At 42.0% G+C, this 26,544-nt stretch overlaps 2 protein-coding genes across 3 annotated transcripts in view; one reads left to right on the top strand and one right to left on the bottom strand.

Moving 5' to 3' along the window:
- LOC114860517 (galectin-3-binding protein A-like) overlaps nucleotides 1-26,544 on the bottom strand; it is a 206,947-nt gene that overhangs the window by 91,280 nt on the left and 89,123 nt on the right. The gene's annotated exons all lie outside the window — the stretch shown is intronic.
- On the top strand, nucleotides 159-25,056 carry rnf213a (ring finger protein 213a). Of its 2 annotated transcripts, none has more exons than XM_029158183.3 (67): nucleotides 159-317; nucleotides 1,327-1,442; nucleotides 1,840-1,961; nucleotides 2,140-2,877; nucleotides 2,999-3,168; nucleotides 3,266-3,433; nucleotides 3,586-3,788; nucleotides 3,892-4,175; nucleotides 4,274-4,533; nucleotides 4,623-4,835; nucleotides 4,946-5,138; nucleotides 5,235-5,290; nucleotides 5,498-5,663; nucleotides 5,743-5,901; nucleotides 6,005-6,103; nucleotides 6,194-6,316; nucleotides 6,506-6,689; nucleotides 6,836-7,009; nucleotides 7,123-7,275; nucleotides 7,376-7,995; nucleotides 8,080-8,239; nucleotides 8,331-8,548; nucleotides 8,694-8,831; nucleotides 8,923-9,087; nucleotides 9,168-10,455; nucleotides 10,536-10,717; nucleotides 10,817-10,972; nucleotides 11,083-14,676; nucleotides 14,754-14,878; nucleotides 14,991-15,095; nucleotides 15,174-15,298; nucleotides 15,411-15,533; nucleotides 15,678-15,733; nucleotides 15,823-15,973; nucleotides 16,062-16,194; nucleotides 16,282-16,473; nucleotides 16,565-16,695; nucleotides 16,785-16,942; nucleotides 17,021-17,221; nucleotides 17,309-17,496; nucleotides 17,858-17,978; nucleotides 18,087-18,187; nucleotides 18,263-18,445; nucleotides 18,580-18,746; nucleotides 18,827-18,929; nucleotides 19,086-19,200; nucleotides 19,289-19,496; nucleotides 19,589-19,785; nucleotides 19,868-19,990; nucleotides 20,074-20,172; nucleotides 20,265-20,507; nucleotides 20,594-20,669; nucleotides 20,761-20,795; nucleotides 20,882-20,982; nucleotides 21,063-21,219; nucleotides 21,323-21,497; nucleotides 21,614-21,705; nucleotides 21,799-22,050; nucleotides 22,149-22,281; nucleotides 22,392-22,475; nucleotides 22,553-22,733; nucleotides 22,891-23,092; nucleotides 23,182-23,259; nucleotides 23,348-23,545; nucleotides 23,779-23,868; nucleotides 23,990-24,168; nucleotides 24,317-25,056. In XM_029158183.3, the coding sequence occupies exons 2-67, from the start codon at nucleotides 1,346-1,348 to the stop codon at nucleotides 24,471-24,473; spliced, it is 15,621 nt and encodes a 5,206-aa protein (XP_029014016.1). In that variant the 5' UTR covers nucleotides 159-317; nucleotides 1,327-1,345; the 3' UTR covers nucleotides 24,474-25,056. The 2 variants fall into 2 exon arrangements, with proteins under 2 accessions (XP_029014016.1, XP_029014014.1); XM_029158181.3 differs by having other exon boundaries at nucleotides 1,807-1,961.

The following is a 26,544-nucleotide window of genomic DNA, read 5'->3' as shown; positions in this document are numbered from 1 at the left end:
TATCACTGGGATCTAAACGTTGGGACACGTTGTATTGGAAAGGATCCCATTTGGATTGTGTGAACCTGTTTTTTCCTTGGTGTCGCTACTAGTGCAATAAATCATAATAGAAGATGAAAGGCAGAAATGATAACATGACTCTGAGAAACTAACTGCAGAAATACGCCCATTTCTGCTAAAACGAAAGTTTAGACACGGAAACGCAGCGACCGCGCCGGTCGGACGCAGGTCCGCACTGATGACTTGTGCGCGTTTGCATTAGCAGAACAGTAGAAGAAGACAAAGGAGAAGAAGAAGAAGTGGAGCGACGAGCTCAGGTTAGACCTCTGAAACGTTCACCTGTTCAATGATATCCTGACGTTGTCATACAACGACGGGATACAGTATGGTAATTTTGTTAAGTCTGTGACTCCAATGCAGTTTAATCCCGTTTAAAGCGGCTGACACATGCACGTGCAGCTGCCTTTTATGCATATGCTTTCCTACAAACTGAGTCATGAGCGAACCGGCTAATGACAGCGCTTTATTTGTTAGCTACAGTTTAATAGACATAGCAAGCACTGCCACGGTGAGCTAGCATGCCAGCTAGTTAGCTAGCTAGTTAGCACCCAACCAAGAGCGCGTCTCCGGCGGCATCTTATAGAAATGTACAGGCTGCGAATACACGCGTTGCTACACTACAGTAGTAATCGTAGCATCGTGTTTAGTTTAGTTGTTGTTGTTGCTGTGTCAAATACGTGCAGGACAGGAAGTCACATCTTTTTCTGTATGCTGTTATTTCATTGGCTGTGCGTCAAAGCCAAAGAAGGTTAGTTTAAAAGAGGTGTCACTCAGCGCTCATGTCCAAATTACTACAGAAATATAGAAACACTTCTATCTATATCTGAGGGTGGTCATATAGCTAAGCTGTAAGTAATTATTTTCTTATAATAATCTGTATATTAATCTTTTTACAATTAATTTAATGCAAGATTTTGTATATGTTTTTGAAACTGTAGTATTGCGGTGCGGAGTGAGACGCTTCATCTTTTCATATCTTCGGCTGTTCTCTTTGATTTTACTAAATGTGGGCGATGACGGACACACAGATGTTTACTTTAGGGAACGTAACGAGTTGTTTATATGTGGTTCTGTCTCTATACGGTTCAAAGTCCAAACGAAACGACCTGCGTCAATTTGGTGGTAGTTTGGCTGAATAAAGCACAACCTAGGAAGGCCTCAACTGGCAGAACAGAAAGTGAAAGGAATCTGCTTCATAGCGGGAATTCCAGTAGTTTCCAACATTTCCTATTTCAGTTTTACAGACAGTTATTTTTCACATTGCAGACATCAGGGAAGCCTGAGGATGAAGTGTCCTAAGTGCTCCCATAATATTGTGGAGAAGACAGCCAGGTTCTGCAGCCAGTGTGGAAAGACACTGGTCCAAACCTCAAACACACAGGGTAAGTACAAACAATCAGTTAAATTTTATATAGGTACTTATATATGTGTTATAGATAAACTGTACCATAATCTGTATTTGTTTGATAAACAATGCCATAAAATAAATACTAAGGTGGTTAAGGCATAGTCCCTCATCACAAGATGCTTCAGTTGGAAGACAGTCGCACAGCCCGGCCTTCATGCATTTTTTCTTCATAGTTCAGCTACCGTAGGAGTCACATTTACTCATTGCAAAGTCTCCTGCAGTTTTTTATTGAAGAAATCTGATATTAATGTATGTCACAGTGTGGTTTTTAATCATTCTTAACAGCGTCACTTCTTTAGCTGTGGTCCAATATTTTCATTGCACATGTTTCTGTCCAGATGTGGACAATGAACCCAAACCCTTGGTTGCAGACATGGAAATTACAACAGAGAAATCAGTGTCTCAGAAAAATGATGCCACTGGGGACAACAAAGAGTCCAGTAAATTCCCCAAACGACCAAATGAAGAGGTGATTCCTAATGTAAAGAAAAAGGTGAGTCTGTGTATTATGCATCACTTTATTCTCTAAATGACAGCAAGGCTCAAACTTTTTTCTCTCCTTAGTTGCTCAGATGCTTAGACCGCATAGTTAAGTTGAGAAGAACTTAATTTGAAGACCTGTTTTAGCACAAGTAAGAAAATAACCTTAACTGCAATTTCTGGTTTTATAGAAAAAAAAGAAGAGGAAAAACAAAAAAAAGAAAGATGGCAACTTGTTAGAAGATGAAAGTCACTCTGACCTGTCACATGTCTCATTGGGTGACAACCTGGGTAACAAGACGCAGAGTGGAAGAGACTCCTCTGACTGTGAAAGCTCAGACAATGCAATGGATGAAACACCAGAATCACTCCAAGATGACGTCTCCTCACTGGAGAGCCGTCCCAGCCCTTTATTAGCAATGGATACAGCTGCACCACCAGGAGACGCAGCTGCCATTCAGAATGAAGGGAGACAATCCAGTAACACTCCAGAGAACTCTACCAAGGAAAAGAGCAATGCACAGACAACCACTAAGAACGAGACACTGAAAGAAACGCCAGCTGACGCTCCAGCTCAACATCCCACCACCGAAGACACCAAGAGCACTTCTCAGTCAGGTTCAGGGAAAGGAACACAGGCAAAGGATCCTGAAAGTCAAAAACCTGACAGACAAAACTCAAAGAACAAGAAGGATACAGCGATTGAAAATACAAATGTGAAAGAGACAGAACAAACCAAATCAAAAAACAAGAAAGAACAAGAAAAGAACAAGAAAGATACAACAGCAAAGCAGCCTACACTGGACCAAAATACCAACGTGAAAGAGACGGAACAAACAAACAAATCAAAGGGAAAACATCAGCAGAACCAAAAGGAGAATGAGGCAACTACACAACAAATGGTTTTTGGCCAAAAAACATCATTAAAGGTAAAACTAAAAGTCATTATGGAGAGACGGAGTTCTTCATTGGGTTATTAGTGCAGCTATAACTCTAATTCCAGTTTATCATAGTGTATATTTGCCATTCAATACACATTTAATTTTACAGGCTGACAGCAAAGGATCCAGTGTGGACCCAAAAGTAGAGCAGACGAAGAATCAGAGGTCTGGAAATGTTCAGGACTCGACTTCAGCCCAAACCTCAGCTGGTGACAAAGGAAGTGATGTCGACAAAGACGACAGTAACTCCAACACCAGAACAGAGCCACCGCCTAAAAGGTGACGAAAAAATTTCATTTCTTTTATCGCTATAAACATTTATTATCTGCCTTATGTTTGTAATTTCTTAACATACTTTGTGTTTTGGGTTTTTTAGGCCAACAAGAAGCCAGACCATTGCTGCACGTGAAAGACTCACAATTTACTTCCATGCAGTTCTCTCAAAGGATTTTAAATTTGTTCCAAATGAAGATCGTATCTTTATCAGAGCTGGGCCCCCCATTGGAACATGGGACGATAATGTAGCTGAGCTCGATGTGACCAGGTACTTAATATTGAGTGTGTATTCAGTGAAAACCATAACTTGGCAAATGAGTAATGGCTTTGAATTTTCATGTATGCGCTGAGCTCAGCTGAGCTGCTGTCATATATTTCATTGAACACATGCACTTGACTTTTGTTCCTTTGTTCTCACAGGGACCTTGAAGAACATGGATTTCTGGTCGAAGGCAGTCTGCCAACAACCAGAGCCAAAGCTGTGTCTGAATCCATACCATATAAATATGTGATTTATAGAACTAAGAAACGCACGTACGAATATGAGCATATATACAAACTGGATTCTGCCACTACAACAAACCGATGTTTGTTTGTGAAATCCCACCTCGTCAGCGATGATGGTATGTTGAGCCTTAATTATTTTCGTTTATATGTAATAACATCTGATTTTATATTGTAAGGTTTTTCGCAACCAAACAAATGTTGTAATTTTGTTTCTGAAAGGGGACTGGCATCAATATGATGACATCATCTGTACTGAACCATCAAAGATTGCACGCATTAAAGAAATATTTTGGAATGAACAAAGGAGGAGTCTTATTAAAGGCAGAGAGATTGCAGGAAAAGTAATGCTGGACACCATATTTGATCTTCTGAGGACCTGGACTGTTAAAAATCTAAGCAGCTTTCTCCTCCAGCTGAATCAGTTCTTTCAGGTTTTTGCTGAGCCTTTTGTTTATGAAGAGAGACAAAAGAAATGGCACTCCTTAGACTATGGGGCTAACGATGTAAGTTTATGATTGTTGTCTATAATGTTAGGATCCACCCCAGTACAGTACAGCCAACTCAATTTACCATCTCTGTGTCTCTTGTATAATTATTGTAGGTGAGGAAGATGCTGAAAGAGTTCATGCTCACAAACGTGATTCCTCAGTTGCAGAAGGATGGTGATGGGAGGAGTCAGTATATTCAAGACCCTCTCAGAGCAGCTGTAATAATGCTCTATGTGCAGAGACAACATGGTTTCAGACTAGCTGATGCTGAGTTAAATCGACTCTGCAATGCACTGTGCTTACCCAACTTAGATGAAAGTCAGTTCTTAGAGTACTGGACAGCTTTTTCACAGGATGTACTACTTCTCAAAAGGTGGGTGTCTGAAAGTTCTTAAAGCACAGTACCGCATTACAGTATCACTAACTTGGAATAGATGATTAATTAAACAAACTCTGTCGCAGTTTACCAGAAATGCTGGGGACTCTGATAAAGATTGTTAGAAGAACAGGAATGATGAGATGGATTCTGGCACTACCACTCCTCCATCTCTTGAAGGGCAACACAAAGCCGTTTGAAGTATCAACTTTGAGTAAATTGAAGTATGGCCAGTCCTGGGCAGGTCTGCAATGCCTAGAAATGGACAGCTCATCGTACATGAACGGTCAAGACAGGACGTAAGACTTGCCCTACTGTAAATTTGCCAAAACTCACCTGCTGCATCTGTTTGCAAATAGGCAAATATTGCTGTGCATATTTTAATATCTTTACTCTGATCCATTTTCAGGTCACTGATGAAGATACTGAAAATCCACAGTCACTTGATGGTGGTGGACACACTCTTGGTGCGGTCCTGCTTGTATCTGATGCCACTGGATAATCTAATGGAGTGTCTCATCAGCATTAAGACTGAGCTTCTGGACATACTTCATGTTTTCATTAATAAGGCTCCTCAGGAGATTTCTTACAGTAACTTTCAGGTGATGTAGAAATGATATCCTTAAAATATAGATTGCTGTGTTGAAAACTTAAATTAAGTGTAAATTAACTGGTTTTCCTCCTTCATTGTTTTACAGACAGTGTCTGAAATTCTCTCACATATCCATGTGAATCTCATTGAGGAAAAATACAGGTGATTGTTTTTGTAAATGTCAGCCTACATCCAATAAACTATGAAATCATAAAGTTACAAACACAGACAGATCACTTTGTTATTGTATCACTTTGTTAGTTCACAGTTAGTGTCTTTTATTTTAATTTTCTACTATTATTATGAAAAGACATCTCCACATGGGTAACACTTAAAGACACTGTGTTTTTTAATTTTTTTGTTTCATAGCCATTTTACTGAGGCGTACAGGAGAGACTGTCTGGCAACAGGAGTGAAACTGTTGGACAAGATCTGCAAAGGAGTCAAATATAATGAGAACAATGCTGATATTCCTGTAGCTTGCATGAATATGGTTGCATTAATTGCAGACTTTGTTCACTGTGAAAAGCAACAGGTATGTGACAATTTACATTCTCTGAGTATTTGACAAATACATTTACAAATACAATACTAAGTGTGTTATTCTTGTTCAGGGGCCAGGAGAAAGCAAAGAGCAGCAATATGCAAAAGACTTGGTGATCTGTCAGGCAATGATCACAGTAAGACACTGGATCAATTCTTTTTTTAGACAGCACTTGCTCAACAGGGGTCTGACGTCCCTCTATCAAGTTGAGGCCACAAAGGAGATTGAAGTGAGAAATTTTATAATCACTTGTAACTGAAACACAAAATACTTGTAGTCCATAATTAGATAAGTAGAATATGTTGGTCAAACGTTTTTTCTTTTGGGTGTAGATATGGAACAACATCATCTCCATCCAATTCAAAGATGAAGAGTGCACAACAGAGTGGAAACTGGTGTTTACCAAGGATTTTGAGGGCAAGTACAAAAAGGTATGTGGTGTACAGTATGTTTTGTGGAGGGGAATAATCGCGACACATTCAGCACATTTGAGATAATATAAGTATTATGTTTGCTTCTAGGAATCTGCTTTGGATCAGATTGAATTCTACTGTACAAAGATAGAGGAACTTAGTGGTTCCCAGCCTCATGTTGCTGCAAGTATTGAGAAGTGTGCTCTTGAGGCTGTTACGTCTTTGTGCCAGGTAAGACACTATACCTTTGCAAAGGTTAAGCCAAAAAAGTGAGTTGATAGTTCATAAGGTTTTTGGTCTTTGCAATATTGCAGTATTTATTTAGGACCAGTCTGAGTTCAGTTCTTTTTTTTCATTGTGAAGAATCTAAACATTTAAATGAAGTGACTTAAAGCATAACACTTTTTGTACTGTATACAGACCAAGTCCGAAGGCAAACTGTTTGAAAGGTTCAAAATCAACTGGAAGTTTGGGAATCTCATCTCAGCCATTATCCAGAAATCCTGGCCAAGAGACAATCAAGGAAATTATCAGGACGTTGAAGAGGTCGTCCTTCAGCACCTTCTGTCCTGGTCTGCTGCCAAGGAAATCTTCCAACTACATGGTACATTTTACATTACTGATCAGTGAAAACATTCACACTTTGAATAGAACTTGTCTATAGTTTAGATATGTAAAAGATGACAGTAAAAAAAACAAGCTTTGTAATAACTGATGGTTTCAAATGAGCGGCTGTTTATTACATTGCAGGTGCAGAAGAGAAGCTGATTGAAAAACTTTCACAAGATGCCATAAACAGAATTGCTATAGCAATATCCTCCTTCACGAACATTAACAATCAGCTGGTCAATGGAAACATTAGGATCAGCCTGCTCAAGATAATCCTGGAAAGAAAAGATTCCTTCTTAGAACTCCTGAAGATTGGTAATAACCATATTATTAACTTACAGTAAAGCATTTAAATTGCTTTTTTTTAAATCATAGTATTCATGGAGCCTGTAATAATATTTAAGGACGTATTTGTTTGATGTTTACAGATTGCCTCTCTGAGAAACAACAGTACAAAGAAACTGGTAAAATGAGGAGGCTATTGCAGTGGAGACAGGATGAAATGAAGGCTGTGTATCACGAAAAGCAGCTCCTGGATGTTTTCTTAACCATGAGCCATAAACTTGAAGAGCATATGACAGGTATGTGGTTGTACGAGAGGAGTCAAAGTCTAGTTTAGTTCTGCAGTTATAAAAAAATACATAGCAACATTAATGTCTACTTATTCCATTTTCATGATAGTTGATGTTTCCGACATGGAGAGGAGGCAGCGTGTCCACCTCGAGGCAATGCCTCTAAACGAGTTCATGGAGGTTCATGAGTTTGATCAGATGTCCACTCCCATGGCTGGTAATGTCACATACTTCCAACTGGATGAGGAAATCCGAGATATGGCCGAGGTCCTGTACACTTTCAAAGACAGCTATTTATTTAAATTGTGTTGGGAAAATCAAGCAACAATTCTGGCCTCTGAAGAAAAGGAGGATGAGGAACAGAATGAGAATGAAGTGGTGGACATCCAGGCAACACCGCAAATTATACATGATAAGATTTTTGTGCCTTGCTTTGATGAGTACAAAAACATCTATACTAAGTTGAAGAATGGCAGTATCCTGCTTGAGGATGTCAACGAACTCTTCAAAGCTTTCAAGGGAAAGTATGAAGAACTTGCTCAGGACCTCGACATCATGTGCAGGGTTGATAAATCTGTTGACAAACAGTGGATCCATACCAGGGTTCAACAGATCGAGCAGTATCATGAGCTTCATCTAGCTGTGGTTTCTGCTCAAATTATCATGAAAGTCAAAGAGACGCTTTGTCTTCAAGGAGATTTCAGGGTCCTGGAGACACTCACTGAAGTTGTAAGTATTATTATGATTATAATTATTATTACATGACAGTGTATGGGGAAATGTTACATTATACTTTTCCTTTTTTTCTTTTAGAGCCGTGAAGACTTTCAGAAAGAGCAACTAAATCGAATTGACAATGACTTGATGCAGGCAAAGAAGGTTCTGGTGGACATCACTGAGCAACGCAGGCTTTGCCTTCAGGAACTGGAACTCAGGAGAAACTTTGTAATGTGGGTTAAGGATTCACTTGAAGGTAAAGCTAGTAATCTGTTGTAGTAAAAGCGATGGATAATTGTACTGTTTGTTCATGCAAATTAGTCCTAAAAACATTGTTTACATTATAGATATCAATGAGCTGAAGGTGTTTGTTGACCTGGCCTCGATCTCTGCGGGGGAGAATGACATGGATGTGGATCGTGTCGCTTGCTTCCATGATGCTGTCCTCGGCTACGCCTCAATGCTCTATGAGCTCAAACCAGACTCTGGTTTTGCCACCTTCAAAGAGGTGCTTGAGAAGCTGTGGAAGGCTTTGGAAAATGATGCCAATCTACCAAAGAAACTGGTAAATGGACAAAACCTTATTGACTGTAATTATGGGCTTTACCCTAATCACAGTAAGACTCTGTATAGATCTGTGCACTCATGGTAATTAAGTTAACCCTGACAATGTTCATCGAAACAATAAAGACTGGTATCTGCTGTTGCAGCGGGACAGTGCACGACATTTGGAATGGCTGAAGACTGTGAAGGACAGTCATGGATCAGTGGAGCTGTCGTCTCTTTCGTTAGCATCAGCCATCAACAATAAGGGAATCTACCTGATCAGTGCTCGTGGAGTGAAAACGGTAAATAATTAAATGCATCTCCATGTACTTATAGCACAGGAATTGACAAATTTACAATAACTATGAAAAATACATTTTGTTTTCTATCCAGTTGAGTCTTGACACCGCATTGAAGCTGCAGATCCCAGAGGAGCATGATGATGGTCACCAAATGCGCTACTATGCTCTTGAGGAACTCCGGGAACTGCAGAACAAACTCATGCTCATGTCTGGGAAAGGGGATCAAGGACAGAATGAAGTTGATTATTTTGCAGAGGTAAACTAAAAACCTACCTTTTTTGTGCAGTAGTTGTAAATTTAATAATATATTCTGATAGGTTTGTGTTTGTCTTTTAGGTTTTTGCAAGTGTTCAGAGACTAGCTGAGGCATTCATTGCCCTCCACACAGCTGGGAATCCTCTGTTCAGACAATGGGAAGTGCAAATCAATTGCTGTTTGAATAGTGAAGCACCTGGCATTACCATGGACTTCAACCTGGACAGTGTTTCCAGCGCTGTCATTGTTGAGGGCAGCATAGAGACGCAGCTTCCAGAGCTCTGCAGGAAAATAGAGAAATGCCTAGACTTCTGGATGAATTTTGTAGACAAACAGAGATCCCAGCATTACTATCTGAACTACTACACAGCCGAACAGATTGTGTACCTTTGCAGCAAGCTGACTCAGCAAAATGTTACCAAGCTGGAGGACCAAGCTCTTATGATGCTGTCGTTCGTCAAACCAAACTGCACATCCCCAGACCTGAGGCAAGTATGGCATGAACTCCAGTATGAAATCATTAAGGAACCAGAAGAAGCAAATGAGGACATTGAGTTTCAGACTTTTGTTCTGGTGCCAAGTAATGATCTGGGAGAGCTAGATTTCGCCAGCGATCTGGGTCCCCTTCCAAGTCTCCTGGAACAAGCTATTGGTTTGCACAAATTTGACCTGATGTGGAATTCTTACATGAAGGACATGAAGACCTTTCTCCCCAATATTCTTGATTTAAAAAGCCTTGGGAAACTTCTGGCTATACTGGCCAACAAAGAAGATGAGTCAGAGGATGATGACAGTGAAGAAGACATTTCTGATGATAGAACTCGCCACTTGATTAAGAGGCAGCTGCCACAGGGCCTAGTCAGTGGAAGGCCTAACCTCATCATTTGTCCACAAGAAGAGGTCTTGACTTCTTGCATCTCCATTTACATGAGCAGCAAAGAAGAGATGCTACCCACCTATGATGAAGTCCTCTTATGCAACTCCTCAACCCCATATGAGCAGGTGGAGTTATTTTTCAGGCGCTGTCTTAACACAGGCTACAGGGGCCAGAAGATATATTCACTGGTCTACGGAGATCTGCTCACCTATGATGTGAGCTGTAAAGTTGAGAGCTTCTTCCAGCGGACGAAGATGCAGACCACAAAAGACTATAGACTTGTTATCATCTGCAGTTCAGAAAGAGAACACACCTATCTTCCATCAGCCTTCAGCCAGTACAGACTGCACATGGTTCCCCAGGAGCCACTGGTTAGAATCCAGTGCTACCTTCACAAACACTACACTGTCCCAGTAGAAAAGTGTACCGCTGCTGCTGTGTTCAAAGACCGTCTGTGCGTTGGAGTGGTCTCATCCAAACGAGCTGGTGTCGGTGAGTATATAAATACACTGTTTCAGACTGACATATTATTGTGATGTCTAATATCTGAGGTTCTTTTGTTTTTATTGCAGGTAAATCTCTGTACATCAAGAGGCTTTATGAAAAACTGAAGCACGTGACCAAAAAGCAAACAATGATGAAATGCATTCGCTTGATTGAACCTAACGTTGATGAGAATGTCATTCTTCAGTGTCTGTTGGACGCTCCCAGAAGGAAAGAACTCACAATGTTCCATTTTGACGTCACATCATCGGTAATAATGAAGGAGTCTAAAGTTAGTTTAGTTTAATGCTGCCAAAGCATTTCAAATGTTTAGTTTTAATGGGTTGTGTTTTGTGTTTTTGTATTAAAGGTGCAGAAAGGACTTCACGAGTTTCTTTTCAAGTTGTTGATTCTGCGCTATTTGATGGACTCTGAAGGGAAGATGTGGAAGTGCAGTGACAACCAGCTGTATCTCATAGAGATTTTAGAGTCATCTGCCAAGTCAACAAAAAGTGTTTTGCAGCAGGTAAGAGCTTTGCCAGTTATTTGTAAATGAGCTGATTTCAAACCATTGTTGAGGTTAAAACTAAAAACATTTTCTTTTTTGTTTTTTTTGCATATGCTCACAATTTGTAGAGCACATTCATAGATGTATTTCCCAACATCTTCTGCCGACCACCCAAAGAGGTGCTGATGGTCGAAATGAGTAACGACCCCAATACTGTGAGTCCTGACGACCCACTGATGGATGATGAAGAATTCAGGAGTGCAGCCTTTCAGCGACCATACCAGTATCTCACACGGTTTCATAACCACGTTGATCTTGATGCGTTCACATATCAAGCTCAAAGTGTTGAGGGCTCATATGTGGAATGTCTGCAGATGCTTCTGATGTACTGCGGCATTATTGAACCGTCTTGGGCAGAACTGAGAAATTTTGCTTGGTTTCTTAACCTTCAGCTGCAAGACTGTGAGACCTCTGTTTTTTGTGATGCGTCCTTCACTGGGGACACACTGACTGGATTCAAAACCTTTGTGGTGGACTTCATGATCTTGATGGCAAAGGACTTTGCCACTCCGTCACTCAGCATCTCTGACCAAAGTCCTGGCAGGCTGCAGGTGGACCTGACTGGTGTCAGGGATGAAGACTTGGCTCCTTTCCTGATTAGGAAGAGATGGGAAAGTGAACCACATCCATATATTTTCTTCAATGATGACCACGTGTCCATGACCTTTGTTGGTTTTCATCTTCAGCCCAATGAACAGAACTCTGTTGATGCCATTGAACCCAGATCTGGAAGGGTGATAAAAAAGAACGTCATGACAAGGGCTTTATATGATGGCCTACGGTTGCAGAGAGTCCCCTTTAACATTGATTTTGATAGCCTTCCAAGAGGAGAGAAAATAGAGAGGATCTGTAATGTTCTCGGTATTCAGTGGCCTCTTGACCCTGATGAAACATTTGAACTTACAACTGACAACATACTTAAAATGCTGGCGATCCATATGAGATTCAGATGCGGCATCCCTGTCATTATAATGGGTGAGACAGGATGTGGTAAGACCAGGCTCATCAAATTCCTTTGTGAGTTGCGGAGAAGTGGAGTGGCTACTGAAAACATGAAGTTGGTGAAGGTGCACGGTGGGACGACATCAGAGATGATTTACACTAAAGTCAGAGAAGCAGAAGACATTGCTTCCATCAACAAACTGGACTATGGATTTGACTCAGTTCTTTTCTTTGATGAGGCCAACACTACAGAATCCATCAGCAGTATTAAGGAGGTTCTTTGTGACAAGACAGTCAGGGGTGAAGGTTTGAGTACAAACAGTGGGTTGCAGATTGTTGCAGCATGTAACCCCTACAAAAAGCACACAGATGAGATGATTGAAAGGTTAGAGTCAGCTGGCCTTGGGTACAGAGTTCGAGCTGAAGAGACAGATGAAAAACTTGGGGCCATACCTCTTCGTCAGTTAGTGTATAGAGTTCAAGCATTGCCCCCAAGCATGATCCCTCTGGTGTGGGACTTTGGGCAATTAAATGATCACACAGAGAAAATATACATCCAGCAGATTGTCCAACGAGTTGTTGAGAACAAAGCTATAAATCACACCTACATCCAGTGTATCACTGATGTCCTTTCAGCATCACAAAAGTACATGCGCAAGCGTAAAGATGAATGCAGCTTTGTCAGCCTAAGAGATGTTGAGCGCTGCATGCAGGCTCTTGTTTGGTTTTTTGACAACCACACCATGTTTTTTGCAGAGCTTGAAACATTCGAGGATGAACTAAATGCTGATATGAATGAAAGGGGTCCAAGACCCTCAGAGGAGAGAGACCCTGTTCTCTGGTCGCTAGTTATGGCCATTGGAGTGTGCTACCATGGCTGCCTAGAAAACAAGGATGAATATAGGAAGACGATCAGTAAAAATCTGCCACAACTATACACCGCAGCAAAGGTACAGCAGGAAATCTCACTCATGCAGGATTTACTTCTGAGTGGAGTGCCAATGGGAGAAACTATTGCAAGGAACAGTGCCCTGAAAGAAAATGTCTTCATGATGGTTCTCTGCATTGAACTAAGAATCCCTCTGTTTTTAGTTGGCAAACCAGGAAGTTCAAAATCTCTGTCTAAAACCTTGGTGGCAGATGCAATGCAGGGCCAGGCAGCTCATTCTGACCTCTACAAAAGGCTGAAACAGATCCATTTGGTGTCCTTCCAGTGTAGTCCTCACTCAACACCAGAAGGTATCATCAATACATTCAAGCAATGTGGACGCTTCCAGGAAGGAAAAAACCTAGATGAGTACATTTCAGTTGTTGTCCTTGATGAGATCGGGCTGGCCGAGGATTCTCCAAAGATGCCCCTGAAAACTCTTCATCCACTGCTGGAAGAGGGATGCATAGATGATGAGCCACTGCCACACAAAAAGGTTGGATTCATTGGAATCTCCAACTGGGCTTTGGATCCTGCAAAGATGAACAGAGGCATCTTTGTCTCCCGTGGTGATCCTGATGAGAAGGAACTCATTGAGAGTGCTAAAGGCATATGCTCATCTGATGCAATGGTTTTAGAGAAGGTCAGGGAATTCTTCCAACCCTTTGCAAGGGCCTATTTGAGAATCAGCAAAAAAGGCAAGGGCAAAGGATTTTTTGGACTTCGTGACTATTACAGCTTGATCAAAATGATTTTTGCTGTGGCCAAAGCCTCTCAACAGAAGCCCACAGCAGAGGAAACTGCAAAAGCAGTGTTGAGAAACTTCAGTGGCAAGGATGATGTGGATGCTGTTACAGTTTTTACCCAAAGACTAAACATTACACCTAATTTGGAGAACATCACTGCTGTTGAGTTCGTCAAGGAAAATATTGAGGCAGTAGGACAGGAAGAAGAATGTCGGTACTTGCTAGTCTTGACTAAAAACTATGCAGCCCTACAGATCCTACAGCAAACGTTCTTTTCAGAACGAAGTCAACCAGAAATAATCTTTGGGTCCAGTTTCCCCAAGGACCAAGAGTATACCCAAATTTGCCGAAACATCAACAGAGTGAAAATCTGCATGGAGACAGGACAAACTGTTGTTCTCCTAAACTTGCAGAATCTCTATGAAAGTCTTTATGATGCTTTGAATCAATACTATGTCTGCTTAGGTGGACAAAAGTACGTTGACCTGGGCCTGGGGACACATCGTGTCAAATGCAGGGTGCACAAAGACTTCCGGCTGATTGTCATTGAGGAAAGAGAGGTGGTCTACAAACAGTTCCCAATACCTCTCATCAACAGACTGGAGAAACATTACCTGGACATCCACACTGTCCTCAGAACCGAGCATAAGAGGATTGTGGATGATTTGAAGAAATGGGTGCAGAGTTTTGTTTCTCTCAGCAGTCAACACGCACCGGGTCAACTGTATGAGTACAAACCACCAGATGTCTTCATTGGCTACCACTCAGACACATGTGCATCTGTTCTTCTTCAAGTAATCGACAAACTGAATGGCAGTGTGGAAGACTCTGATCGTGAGAGAAGAGTACTTGATGAAGCTAAAGACATGCTGCTCAAATGTGCCACACCAGACTCAGTTGTGCGCTTAGACTGCACAGTTCTCCCCAAAGTGGAGAGTGATCATCTGGCCAGGGTCTATTTTGAACAGCTGAATAACAGCTGTTTGGCTGACTATGTACTCGCTCACACAAGGCAGGAAGTTCATTGCATCGCTTCCTTCACAGAGGTAATTCTGTTTATTTTACTATCTTCTACAAGCTATACTAAGGACCTACTAATTGTAATTTTGAATCATCCATCTAGGTCACAACATTCTCCAGACTTCTAACAGCATCTGACTTGGAACCACTGGAAAGAATGTTGCATAGTGTTGACCTTCTCTCACTCCAGCAATTTGACACAGAGAATTCTTTCCTGAAGAAGATTAGGTTTGTTCTATGTATATTTATATGTTTATGTATATATTTACTGGAGCTTTGGTACATTACATTTCATGTAGCCTCTTCAAACAATAATGTATCTTACATTATGTTTTTGCAGGAGCTTTGTCACATCTGACAATGGACACAGTAACAGCAAGATCCTCATCATTCAGTGTGATTTTGTTGAAGCCTCTCATAGTGCGAATCTCATAGCATCTGCAAAGTAGGTTCAGAAAGTCTTTTCTGTTCTGCATGCACCACAGGTATATGTGTTATATTGAGTTTGGCTTCTCATTTGTAGGTATTCATCTATCAATGAAATCAACAAGATAACTCAGGAGAGGGACAAAACCAAGGTGTTTGTCTACTTTATCACCAGACTGCCAAGGATGGAAGGAGGAACCTCATACGTCGGCTTTCATGGAGGTCAAGCCACTACAGCCCATGAATTTAGTTTGAATTACATGAATCTCATGAATCATCTTTATCGTGTTATCATATCGTAACATATCAGTCATGTTATTAATCATATTTACAGGACCCTGGAGATCTGTTCACATTGATGACCTCAGACAGTCCAAAGACATTATTTCAGACATCAAAGCCTTGCAAAACATGACAATTAGTCAGATGTTTGAAACAAAGATGAATCAGCCTGAAGGTAAAGGGTTGATAATAACTCAACACTTACAACTTCAACTACAGTAGCATTTTTTTTCTTGTACACAACAGTTTTTAGTGTAAAATTTCACACTTATTTTCAAACTTATCAAATATTGTATTTAATTTTTTCATATTATTACAGCTATGGAGGTGGATGACATGTATACTGAAAATGAGGAGGAGGAGTCAGAGGAAAATGTGGGTATATTTCAAATGTCTTTTCCTGTCTGTGGTGACTACAGTGAAATGTCATTCAATAATCTTTGATCTGTGTCTTCCTCCTGCAGGACCTTTCCAGTGTTCTGGACACTACAGCACTCCTGCAGAGCTGTGTGCACAGTGCAGTGAGCATGCTGAGGGATCAGGTAGAGAGCGGCCCTCGCAGTACTCAGAGAATTGAGCTGTTACTGAAACTGCTGAGTGACGAAGAATTTGGAGGTACAGCACAAACAGCACCTTCGGTTCATGACCTGTTTGTTAAGGTTGTTAATGAGTTCATCATGTTACTGTATGTGATTCTTGTCAGGTGAGTTTATGCTGACTGTAAAGAGGCGCCTTCACTCGCTGCTTGTGACACATGATCACAATACCTTCCAAAGCAACTGGGTCATTAAGGAGGCTTCAAACATTGATGCCCTGCAAGAAGGAGGAACCTTCAGGTGAGGGCTTCATCTGCAGACTCTAACATTTGAACCCACCAGGATTGAACAGTTGTCTTACATACAGTATGTTTGGTTCCACAACAGGCAAACCTTATGGAAACGTGTACAGGCTGTGGTTGTCCCCCTCCTGGCTCAACTGGTTTCAGTCATTGACCGTGACCACAACATGGACATTCTACTAGACAGAAATTGTGGTGAATCTGTTAAGAGGCTGTGGTTGGATATCTTCAGTGACGAAAAGCTACTGGAAATCTCACAACTAGCACCAGACCACAAGTAAGTATTGGTAGTATTACAGATTTCTATTACATTTACACTTACACAGAGTTTACATATAATCCATCACTTGCTGTTTCCCTTTCTTAAGCTCTGAGACAAGAACAATCCTTGTACAGAACTTCATTACCCAAGGAAAGAACATGAGCTGCAGCATGCCCTTCAGTTGGAGGATCAAGGACTTCTTGGAGGAGCTCTGGGTTCATACACTTCAACATGAAGGTAATGGCTAGTTACAGTACCTGTACTGTATATTTACCATGTTATGGTGTGTTTTGGCTAGTGCATTGCAATAATTGTATTTGTGTCAGGCCAAACACAAGAGGAGTTTGATAAGTTTGTTTCGAAGACTCCACTGGGGCGATACATCAAGAAAACAGACCCAGAGATGCAGACTGAGCTTTTTCATCGCTACCTTCAGGATTTCGTCTCGATGACGATGAATGTGACTTGCCAGGAAGACCTGCAGGTTGTTTTTCTTATAAACTTTGAAAGCCCTTCATTTAATATATAGTATGAATATTAACAATCCTATCTTCTTTTCTAGCTCCTGTGCGGTGCTTTAAATTGCTGTGTCAATGAGTTACGATTGCAGCTCAACAGACAGGAAGCAGTGACATCACTTTCATGGGTCCATGCTGCTTATCACGAGTTTAAGAACAGGCTGCAGAACCTCTTCAGAATGATTTGCATTGAGCCACAGGTCACTCAGAAACTCCTGACACTTACCAGTGATTGTGATGAACTGGTGAGTCTACAGACTTTATTTAATGCTTTGTTTAAAGTGTTACGATGATACTCATAGTATTTGCATTGCCTCTCCACCTTCTCAAAGATACTTGACGTGTATGCTGCTTTTGCGTGCGTGGAGTACTTGGAGCCGACAGACCTGCGCTCAGATGCGCAGAGACAGTCCTGGCTGAGGCAGGTTAAAAAGCTTCAGGTTCCCATTGAGTCGATCTGCTCAGAGGACAACGTGAGACGATATGGAGAGAGGAGCAAGGCCATCGTCGCTAGAGTCCAGTCAGTAAAAACTATTCCACATGAACATTCTTTTCTCTTTAGTTGTATAATAGTTTGCTTTTTGCCACTAGAATCACCAGACACAGAGTCAGTGTTTGAGCTGAACTCTCCGATCACATAAGGAAAGGACTAAATAAAACAAGTGTGCACCTATTTTTAATTTATTAATTTATTTTTATTTTACTATTTTTATGCTAATAACTTATGTATATTAGTGTATATAACTGTAAATAATATGTAAACAATTAATTTTTTGCATGAGGGTATAAAAAGACAGAGTCACACTGGATGCAATTCCATGTTTGTCTTGTGCAAACCTGGCAAATAAAACTGATTCTGATTCATGTTTGCTTGTTCTTAGATCTGGATGGAGCCGGATATTTTCTGTGTCTCTGTTTGTGGAACACATGTTGTTGGGCATTGAAGAGGTGGAGAAGAAGCTGACGCCTCTTGTATTGGAGCATACCAGGGGACTTAGCCGGGTTGGTCTAAGTTTTAATATTAACCAAAATTTAAATATTATCCTAAAATTCCACCCAAAATATCTCCTTCGTCCATAATTAACTGTTACGTCTTGCTTTTCCATCAAGATACTGGAAAAAAACAGTGACCTAAAAACTCAGGAAGCATTTGAGGCATTTATTATATTGCTCAAAACCTGCAAAGATGGAGCAGTTGGACGCATCTTCAGGTAAAACGTCACTTATGTGACCTTTGACTGGTGTCTGCCCTTTTGCTTTGCTTGACCTGTTTGTATTCTATCCAGGTTTGGTGTTCCACTGTGCCCGGTGTGTATGGGGGACCCCCAGGATCCACTCTGCCTGCCATGTGAACACGTTTACTGTTTAGCCTGTATCAAACAGTGGTTGGGCCCCGGCCAGATGTACTGTCCCCTCTGCATACAGCCAGTTCCTGATGACATTCCCATGGTTCCTTCTGATGACATAAGGTTAATGAGAACCTAATGAACTAGTGCAATACTGCTTTTATTTGTTTCTCATAACATGCAATGTTAAGAATGTTTTGACACAATAATATGACATATAGTTGTACTTTCTATTTCTTGGTATGTTTCCTGTGTAGGATTCTGATCAGCCAGCATTCTCAGTTCAGGAAGCAGTGCAATGCATTCTTCATAGACCTGGTGTCCACCGTGTGCTTCAAAGACAACTCTCCCCCCTCTAAAGCTGTCATTCTTTATTTGTTGTCGTTTCTCATGGTGGAAGTCGAACCTGTTTCGATTGTGAGAGGTAAAAAAGTTTTTTTTTTTTCTTAGTGTTCAACAGTGTCTTTGCTAAAACATATTGTGTTTGTTGATCTTTTTTTGCAGCTGAACGAGAAACGCGGACAAAGGTTCTCTCTCCATTTGATGAATCTGTGGATAAAAATCCAGTCATTCGGTCGGTAGTGCTCAAACTTCTGCTAAAGTACAGGTGAGGTTCTGCAGATACACACTGTAAGGTCCCCCTGCTGTACCTACTATATTCCTACTGCTATTATATATGCTGGTATCACTTCTAACTCTATCTTTACAGTACGTACAATATGAATCTGTATGATTAACAATATACACTTATTTTGCTTTAAAGCTTTGTTGAGGTTAAAGATTATCTGCAGAAGCATCTTGAAGGAGTGGAACAGAGCAGAATCTTGGAAGAGACAGACAAGACAGAACTGTACTGTATGTACATTAACTGCCTGGAGGTACAATTTAATCCCACAATTTACATTACAGTTGGGTACATTGTCATGTATATTGGTTTTATTGGGTGAATACACTTTTTTTCTTTAGGACTCCATGTTTGAGAGTTTGCAGTTCAGGTCGATCTCAGACCAGCAGATGTGGCTGAAAGGAGAAATGGCCTTTCTGACTGACTACTTCCAATCACGTGGTCAGTCTGCTGAAGCAGCCACTGTCGAGTACCTACAGCAGCTGGCCAGAGTTCGCATAGACCTGGAAATGGCTGCTAGCCTCATCGTTGAAGGACTGACAGCCAATGGTGGGTAACAAGGACAGTACTGTGTCCTTTACACCAATCATATGTCAACACAAATGCGATTAATATCATTCTTTTTTCTCATTTTAACCCAGAGTCCCAGGAAGGTGGTCAAGATGTAACCTCAGAATTTTTGACCAGTGTGGTGACCTTGTGTAAGGACAGTGGAAATGACTGGTATCGAGTCTATCTGATCCGTAAAATCTGTAGCCAACACGGCATGGAGCTTGTCCTGAAACTTCTCAAAGAGGATACAATGCACTGGCTCTTCCCTGAGGAAGTTCTTCAAAAGGTTAGAGTTTATATACTTATAAACACTTATATAGGTTATATACTAATAATAATATTATAATATATATATATATTCCCCCCAGACTAATGAAGCTTCAGCAGTAGACCAGTATCTTGTGTGCGGGGAAGATTACAAGACCATCAGAAATGCTGTTGCTCAGGTGATTGTGGAAGGCAGATCAGATGGACTGGAGGAGGCATGTGAGGTGAGGCTTGTTGATAATAAAGCTGGATCTCCTTGAGTTTGCTTCTTCTCGTCTTATATTTGTTGTTTTTCTTGTCATCGTAGGGCTGCAGATGGACAACAGTTTGCCTTCTGTTGGCACTCTACAGGGAATTCACCACTCTCTACAGGGAAACCAATGCCAGCTTCCATCCTAAGCCTGAAGTACATTCCTACAGTAAAGATAAACATCTGTCATAGTTGTTTATATTCAATTTGAGTATGTAAATAACAGTATGATGGTTGTGTTTCAACAGCAGTTGCAAGTTGTGGAGACCTTCATTCAGTCCTCCAAATTCCTTGGCAGACCAGGGGAGAAGGCCTTTGCCCAGTCCTTGGTGACCAACCGACTGGGCCCCATGACTCTTCATCCCGATGCTCCTGTATCTCACTGTGTTATAGTGGAGTTAACTATTCACCTGGCTGCTGTCTTGCTCTGTGGGAACCAGGGGATTTTAGGTCCGCTGCAGCAGCTGGCGTTTACCCCTGCCAGCATGCAGGTACAGTGTGTACGATGTCATCTGCTTTCAGTGACGTCAACTCGTTGTCTAAAGTCTCAATGTAATATATTTATTTGTTGGTGCAGGCAGCGTTTTTGCCTACTATGCCAGAAGACATGGTAGCTGTGGCTCAACAAGCCCTGGGACAACTGCAGTGGTACTGTAAGTAAGAACAGCAAAGGAATTAGTCTCTCACATACAGCAATGCATCCAATGTGATGCATTTTTACTATTTGATTTTACTTTTATGTAGATTGTCCGAATGGTCACCCCTGCACCATTGGAGAGGTATGTTATTTTCAACTGGGTACAAACTGTCTTTTTTTGGTGTACTGTTATATTTAGTGTCTTTTCTTCACATTTCCTTGTTCAAGTGTGGCCAGCCAATGGAAATAAGTCATTGTTTGGACTGTGGTGCTGTGATTGGAGGAGAAAACCATCGCCCTGTCACAGGATTTCATGTTGTCCAGTTGCAGTAAGTTACCTACTTAACAATTCAGCTAGAAAAGCGCAGTACCTTACTGAATTTATTTGTATTGTATTGTTTTTTAATAGGGGTGACCGCACTCAGACAGGCCACATTCTTGGTGAACCCAGTCGCAGGAACAACCCAGACATGCAAGACACGAAGAGCCTTTCCCCTGTTCCCTTCACTATCGTTCGCATGCTCACTCACATGGCCATGCTGCTCGGAGCCTGCAGTCACCCTCAGGTAACAAACAACACGTGTAGGGGTACTTATTTCCAAGTGCAAACTTGATGTTATGGTGTATAAAGACCACGAGAAGAGTCATTCACTGGGTTTATATTTGTAGATGATTTCTGCCATCATCAAGCCTGCCGTCGCTGACCCTGGAAGGTTCCTCCTTGACCACCTGCAAAAGGACCTGGAACATCTTATCAGATCTCTGGGCAAAGGGAAAGATGATACAGTCACAACTGTACACCTGCTTATCAGAACTCTGTTGCCACCTCACCAGCAACAACAATGTAAGACAAACACCCCTGTACTATGAGAAGCACTACAGTACAGTACCATGAAACTGTGTGATGAGTGACTAGAGAGACATGAACAGATGTTACACCTAGTTTGTTTCTCCTTTAAGGGCCTGCTCCTAATTATGCTCAGCTGTCCACCAAAGAGGCCAGAAATCAGCATGAGATGGACATGAGCAATGTGATCACACCTCAGCTGAAGGTGAAACTGGAAAACTGTTTCATTATAATGAGATTAAATTGGAAGAAATAAAGTAACTAACACTGACATTGTTTTCTTTCATCTTCTCCGCAGAGTCTGGATAAACAACTAAACACCGTTAACACATTTATCCGGACTGACTCGCGCATCTCTGCCAATCCAATCGCAAAGCTCATGTTTGGCAATCCTCGTCTCTTCTTGGCTTCGCTTCCCCAGAATTCTCTGATCCATGGTTCTGCCGTGTGGAGCTGCAGAGAGAAGGTGTCTCTGATGAGCCTCACCCACATTGTAGAGCAGAATGATGGCAAAGAAACCCTGCCTGTCCTCTGGAGGTTTCTGCACAGGGTACGAAAGCAGCGAGCAAACATCCACCTGTAAAGGACTGTGTCTGTAAAAACTAATGTTTTTAGAGTTGTAGTAAAGAGTGGTTTTCTTGTTATTAGGAAGCCGAGCTTCGACTGGTGAAGCACCTCCCTGACATCCTCACACTGCAGAGGGATCTGGTCAGAAAATTTCAAAACATTACTGAGCTGACTTTTGACACCATTGGTGAATTCCTCCAAAACCAGAAAACAGGTACTAAAATTCAGTGGATCTCACTTAGTGCACACAGGAGATACGAGGTTCCCTTTAAACCCAAATAACTGTACACTTTAAGTATCCTTTTGGTTTCTTCCTGTCTGCAGATTCACTGAAACTCCGGTATCGTCACTACATTGATGTCTTCCTGATCACATGGAATCAGCTCAGACTGTCTCTGGCTACAAATGGTGAATTATATTCAGCACATTCTGTTATTCTGTTGCTGACCTGACCTGGATCTAACTAGAATTTAAATGTCATCCAGGTGAGATTAAGATCCCAGCTGAGTACTGCCAGATGGACCTGACTGTAGAAAGTGACTTCAAGGTGCTGTTGCCTCAACGTCAGGGTCCAGGCCTGTGCTCCACAGCCCTTATCAGCTACCTCATTGCTCTGCACAATGATCTGATCTACTGTGTGGAAAAACACACGGGAGACGAGACCAGGTGGGGGCGCTCATGCCACATGTTGCTCACTTGAATATGTCTGACTGGACCTTGAACTTCCCCACATGCATAGTATTTGTCTGCTAGGTCACAGGATTAGTACTGATCAGTGTATAGGCGCACTGTCCTTCACTGTCCCTGTTTATTTCTTTCCCAGCTACAAAGTGAGCCCTGCAGATCTGACCGAGCTGCATGTAATTCGGTACGAGGTGGAGAGAGACCTGATGCCTCTGGTGCTGTCCAACACTCAGTACAGTGTTGAGAAGGGACAGGAGACCATTCATGAGTACGACCTGCCCAAAATCCAGCAGCAGATTGTCTCCCGGTTCCTGATGGGCAAACCTATCATCACTCTGACTGTGAGTAAACCATAAACACAGAACAGGGGCTTTACCCACACATGGGCACGTGTTTTCATGTATACTGTAACGTCCATGTTTTTACACAGGGCATTCCAACATTAGTGAACAGACATGACCGCAACTATGAGATCATCCTGAGGGATGTAAAAGCAAAAGTCCAGCAAGTAAGTTCTACAGTAAGAAACACCAAGTAGCCCCCCGTTAATCTGTTCATTTACGACTTATCCCACCCTGATGTGTCTGCGCCAACAGGAGCCCCTTCAGACCCTCACTCTGCTCGCTGTGGCTGGCGAACTGCAGTCCTACAGCGAAGTGTGCGAGGCCTTTTCCACACTGGAAGTGGCCCTTGGGTTCCTGGCCATGACTGGGGGAGAGCCTCATGTGCAGTTGTCCGTCTACCTGGAGGAGGTGCTGCAGATGGGAAGCCAGATGGCTCCACACATCCTCAAGGTCGCTTTATCAGAGACATTGGTTACTTTATCCTGTTGCACTTTCTTTCACTTCCACGAAAGTCTGGGCAGTTTTTACTTTCTATATGAACAACTTTGAGATAAGACTGTATTAATCCCAACGTTAGGGAAATTATTATTTCTGAATATGTTTGTTCTACAACTCTGTAGTTTCGTGCAGATATTCTCTGAATCTGATGTTAATAACAAAAACATTTTATGTTCTGACTCCAGGCTTTAAGCAAGTGCTACCTAAAACACTGTGTGGCTCTGTGGCAGCTGCTGGCCTCACTCAAATCAGAAAACATGCTGCGTCTCAAGAGGGTAAGTCACTGCGCTGCTCTAATGTACAAAGGTGAAAATTAGTACTTTAGCTGCAAAGTATCTGTAGTAACAGATCTAGAAGTTCAGCTTGTTTGTTTCATATGTTTCCAATTCTCTCCAGGATCCATTTGCAGGAGTCTCGGACCAATACAAACAGGCTCTCACTGAGGAAGAGCAACGGCTGCTGACAGTTTTCTTCTCCAGGAGCAGTGCTGACAGCTTCATGTTGGAAATGCACGAGTTCCTGGTGCTGGTTCTTAAAAAGCCTGATGCACCAAATACCTTCAGGCCTGACTGGAGGTAAAGATGGATGTTGTTTTATTATGAACTGGATAAAGATGAGTTTGGTCAGTGTTGGCGCTCTGTGATTGAGAGCTGGTTGTTTGAATTCAGCCGATGATGATTTAAGATTGAACACTTTCCATTTAAAATCATGGTTCTCTTACAGCCTGAAAGTTACACTGGTGTCGTACATGGAGCGCAAGGACCTGGACGCCCCCCCTGATGTGGAGGAACACTTCCCAGATGAGATCTGCTTGTCTCATTACGTCGAGGCCTGGAGGTTCATAGTGAACTTCAGACAGGAACGCGCTCAAAAACAATAACAGCGTTATTATGTGTTTTTTTTCTCTTATGTTGCTCAGAGAAGGTTTACTGTCATGACAAGCTGCCTGTGATGAGGAGGGGCAGGTTTGTGTCTTACATGTTTTTGCTGAGATGTGCCTTTTTAAAATCTGTGATATAAAGATGATTAGCGGTGCCACAGAGTAGACTTCACCTTGACCTGTCTGGATATTCTAGATTCTTAATTTGTTTCTAAACACAAATCTCTTGCACTTGTCATGTTCCTTCATTTGTTAAGAAAACAGACAACAATCTCAACCAAACTCAGGTATAAATAGTAGAATAATTATGTGGACTTAAAATCCAAACTCTTAAACCACTCAAGCATGAACACTTTGTATGTTTACTTTCTTTTACATTTTTTACAGTTAACTTGTTTACTGTCGTTGTTGCACCTTTTTCATTCACATCTTTAAATGACCAATTTATTTTAGATTTACAGTTTATTTTCTTCACTGTTAAAGATGTTTACGCAATAGTTCAATCAAATGATCCTTGTTTCTGTATTTTCTGTATCAAAAGCAGCTTCAGATGCCATTACCTATAGTAAACGAGTAGTCATCATTGTCGTTGGCTTTATACTCTTCATACACTTAGAGTTTGTGTCACTTCACCAGGCCTCAAGTGCAGTTCACTAGAAGGTTTGTGAACAATTAATGCGACCTAAGCACAAAAATACACCTTTTTCCTATATGGATTCATGTGAACCTGGGAAGATGATTACAATTTGATGCTAAATCTAATCTAAGCATTTTATCACTGATAAACTATGAAAAGTCTTCTGCTAATCCAATAGAAAGGCTTTGAAGGATGTAGAGCAGGAATAAGCTGAAATGTGCTGGGCCGATAAACAAGCAGGTGAACTTGAGGCTAGTTCCTTTCATCTGGTTGACTTGAAAATGAGCCGACAGTGTAAAGTTCCAATAAGCTTCAGATCATATTTGTGCAAGAATTACGGAAAGTCTAAAGGCTCCCAAGGAGTTAAAGCGCCGCCGTGCCATCGCTGCCAAAAGCCAACAGAGGCTGCTGGTGATGGAGTGCTCAGGAAATGGCTGCCTGCCTAAGGTTGCATGACTTTCTGACCCTCTGTTGGTGGGAGCTCAATGTGTTTCTGATCAGGCTGATGGAAATGATAAGGACAAGACGGCTGCTGGACGGCTCCTTAATTCAATTTCCTCTCTACCAAAGCGGTGTTTAGCATAACAATGACAAATGGAAGCATGCGCCTGTGAGAGCGGAGCGCGCCAGCGACCACCCTCTGGGAGTCTGCGCTCCGTGTACATGATATCCATAAAAGCCGCTGCGGACGGAGGCTTTTACCTGGTTCCACTCACCCGGCCGCTCTAATAGCTGTGCTGGATTTCATTTTCAGATGACAGTCTGAGAGACGGAGCAGGTCCCACGGGGCTGCGTGGATCCAGACGCCCCGGCCCGTCCGGCCTCGTCTCCGCCGCTCTTTACCAAACCCAAATGTGCAACCGGTGCGCTTTGCGCAACCCGGCCCTGTAAAAACAAGCCTGGATGAGCAAGTTCAATCGCTTTCGCTTCCAGTTCTGTAGGTTTCAAAGCCCCACAAAGCTGGAGGGGGGGGGGCGAAAAGAGGCCAAATCCTCCTCGCTGCCGTCGCTCGATTGTCTTTGTCCTCCATGAGAGGAATTGGGGGCGAAATTACTGTGCATCATGGCTCACTATCAATGATATTCATAGTTTGGGAGAGGTCACAAGCAGGAAGCTGTTATGAGCAGACCTGTTTCTGCTTGCAGCCACAGTTTGAGTCATGGTGTTGCTGTAGCGTCGGTATGAGCCACGTTTTCCTGCTGTGCTGCTGGTTGAAGGCCTTTCACATGCGTCCTCTTAAAGACAACACCGGCCCAAACCGATCGAATCCGACACGATCCTCTCTTTGGACTCTTTAACCCTTCAGAGCTGGGACTCCAGAATCCCTTCAGAACCTTACAAAGTTAACAGAGAGTCCAGCAGTGAGTTGTCGCTGTTTCTCCACGTGTGGAGGAGCTTCAAACGCAGCCCTCTGCAAAAACCGCCTCAGATATT

This window comes from Betta splendens, chromosome 8 (assembly GCF_900634795.4).
Source record: "Betta splendens chromosome 8, fBetSpl5.4, whole genome shotgun sequence".
Taxonomy (NCBI): domain Eukaryota; kingdom Metazoa; phylum Chordata; class Actinopteri; order Anabantiformes; family Osphronemidae; genus Betta; species Betta splendens.
Note: the sequence above shows the minus strand (reverse complement) of the source record. Positions and strands in the feature narration are given on the sequence as shown.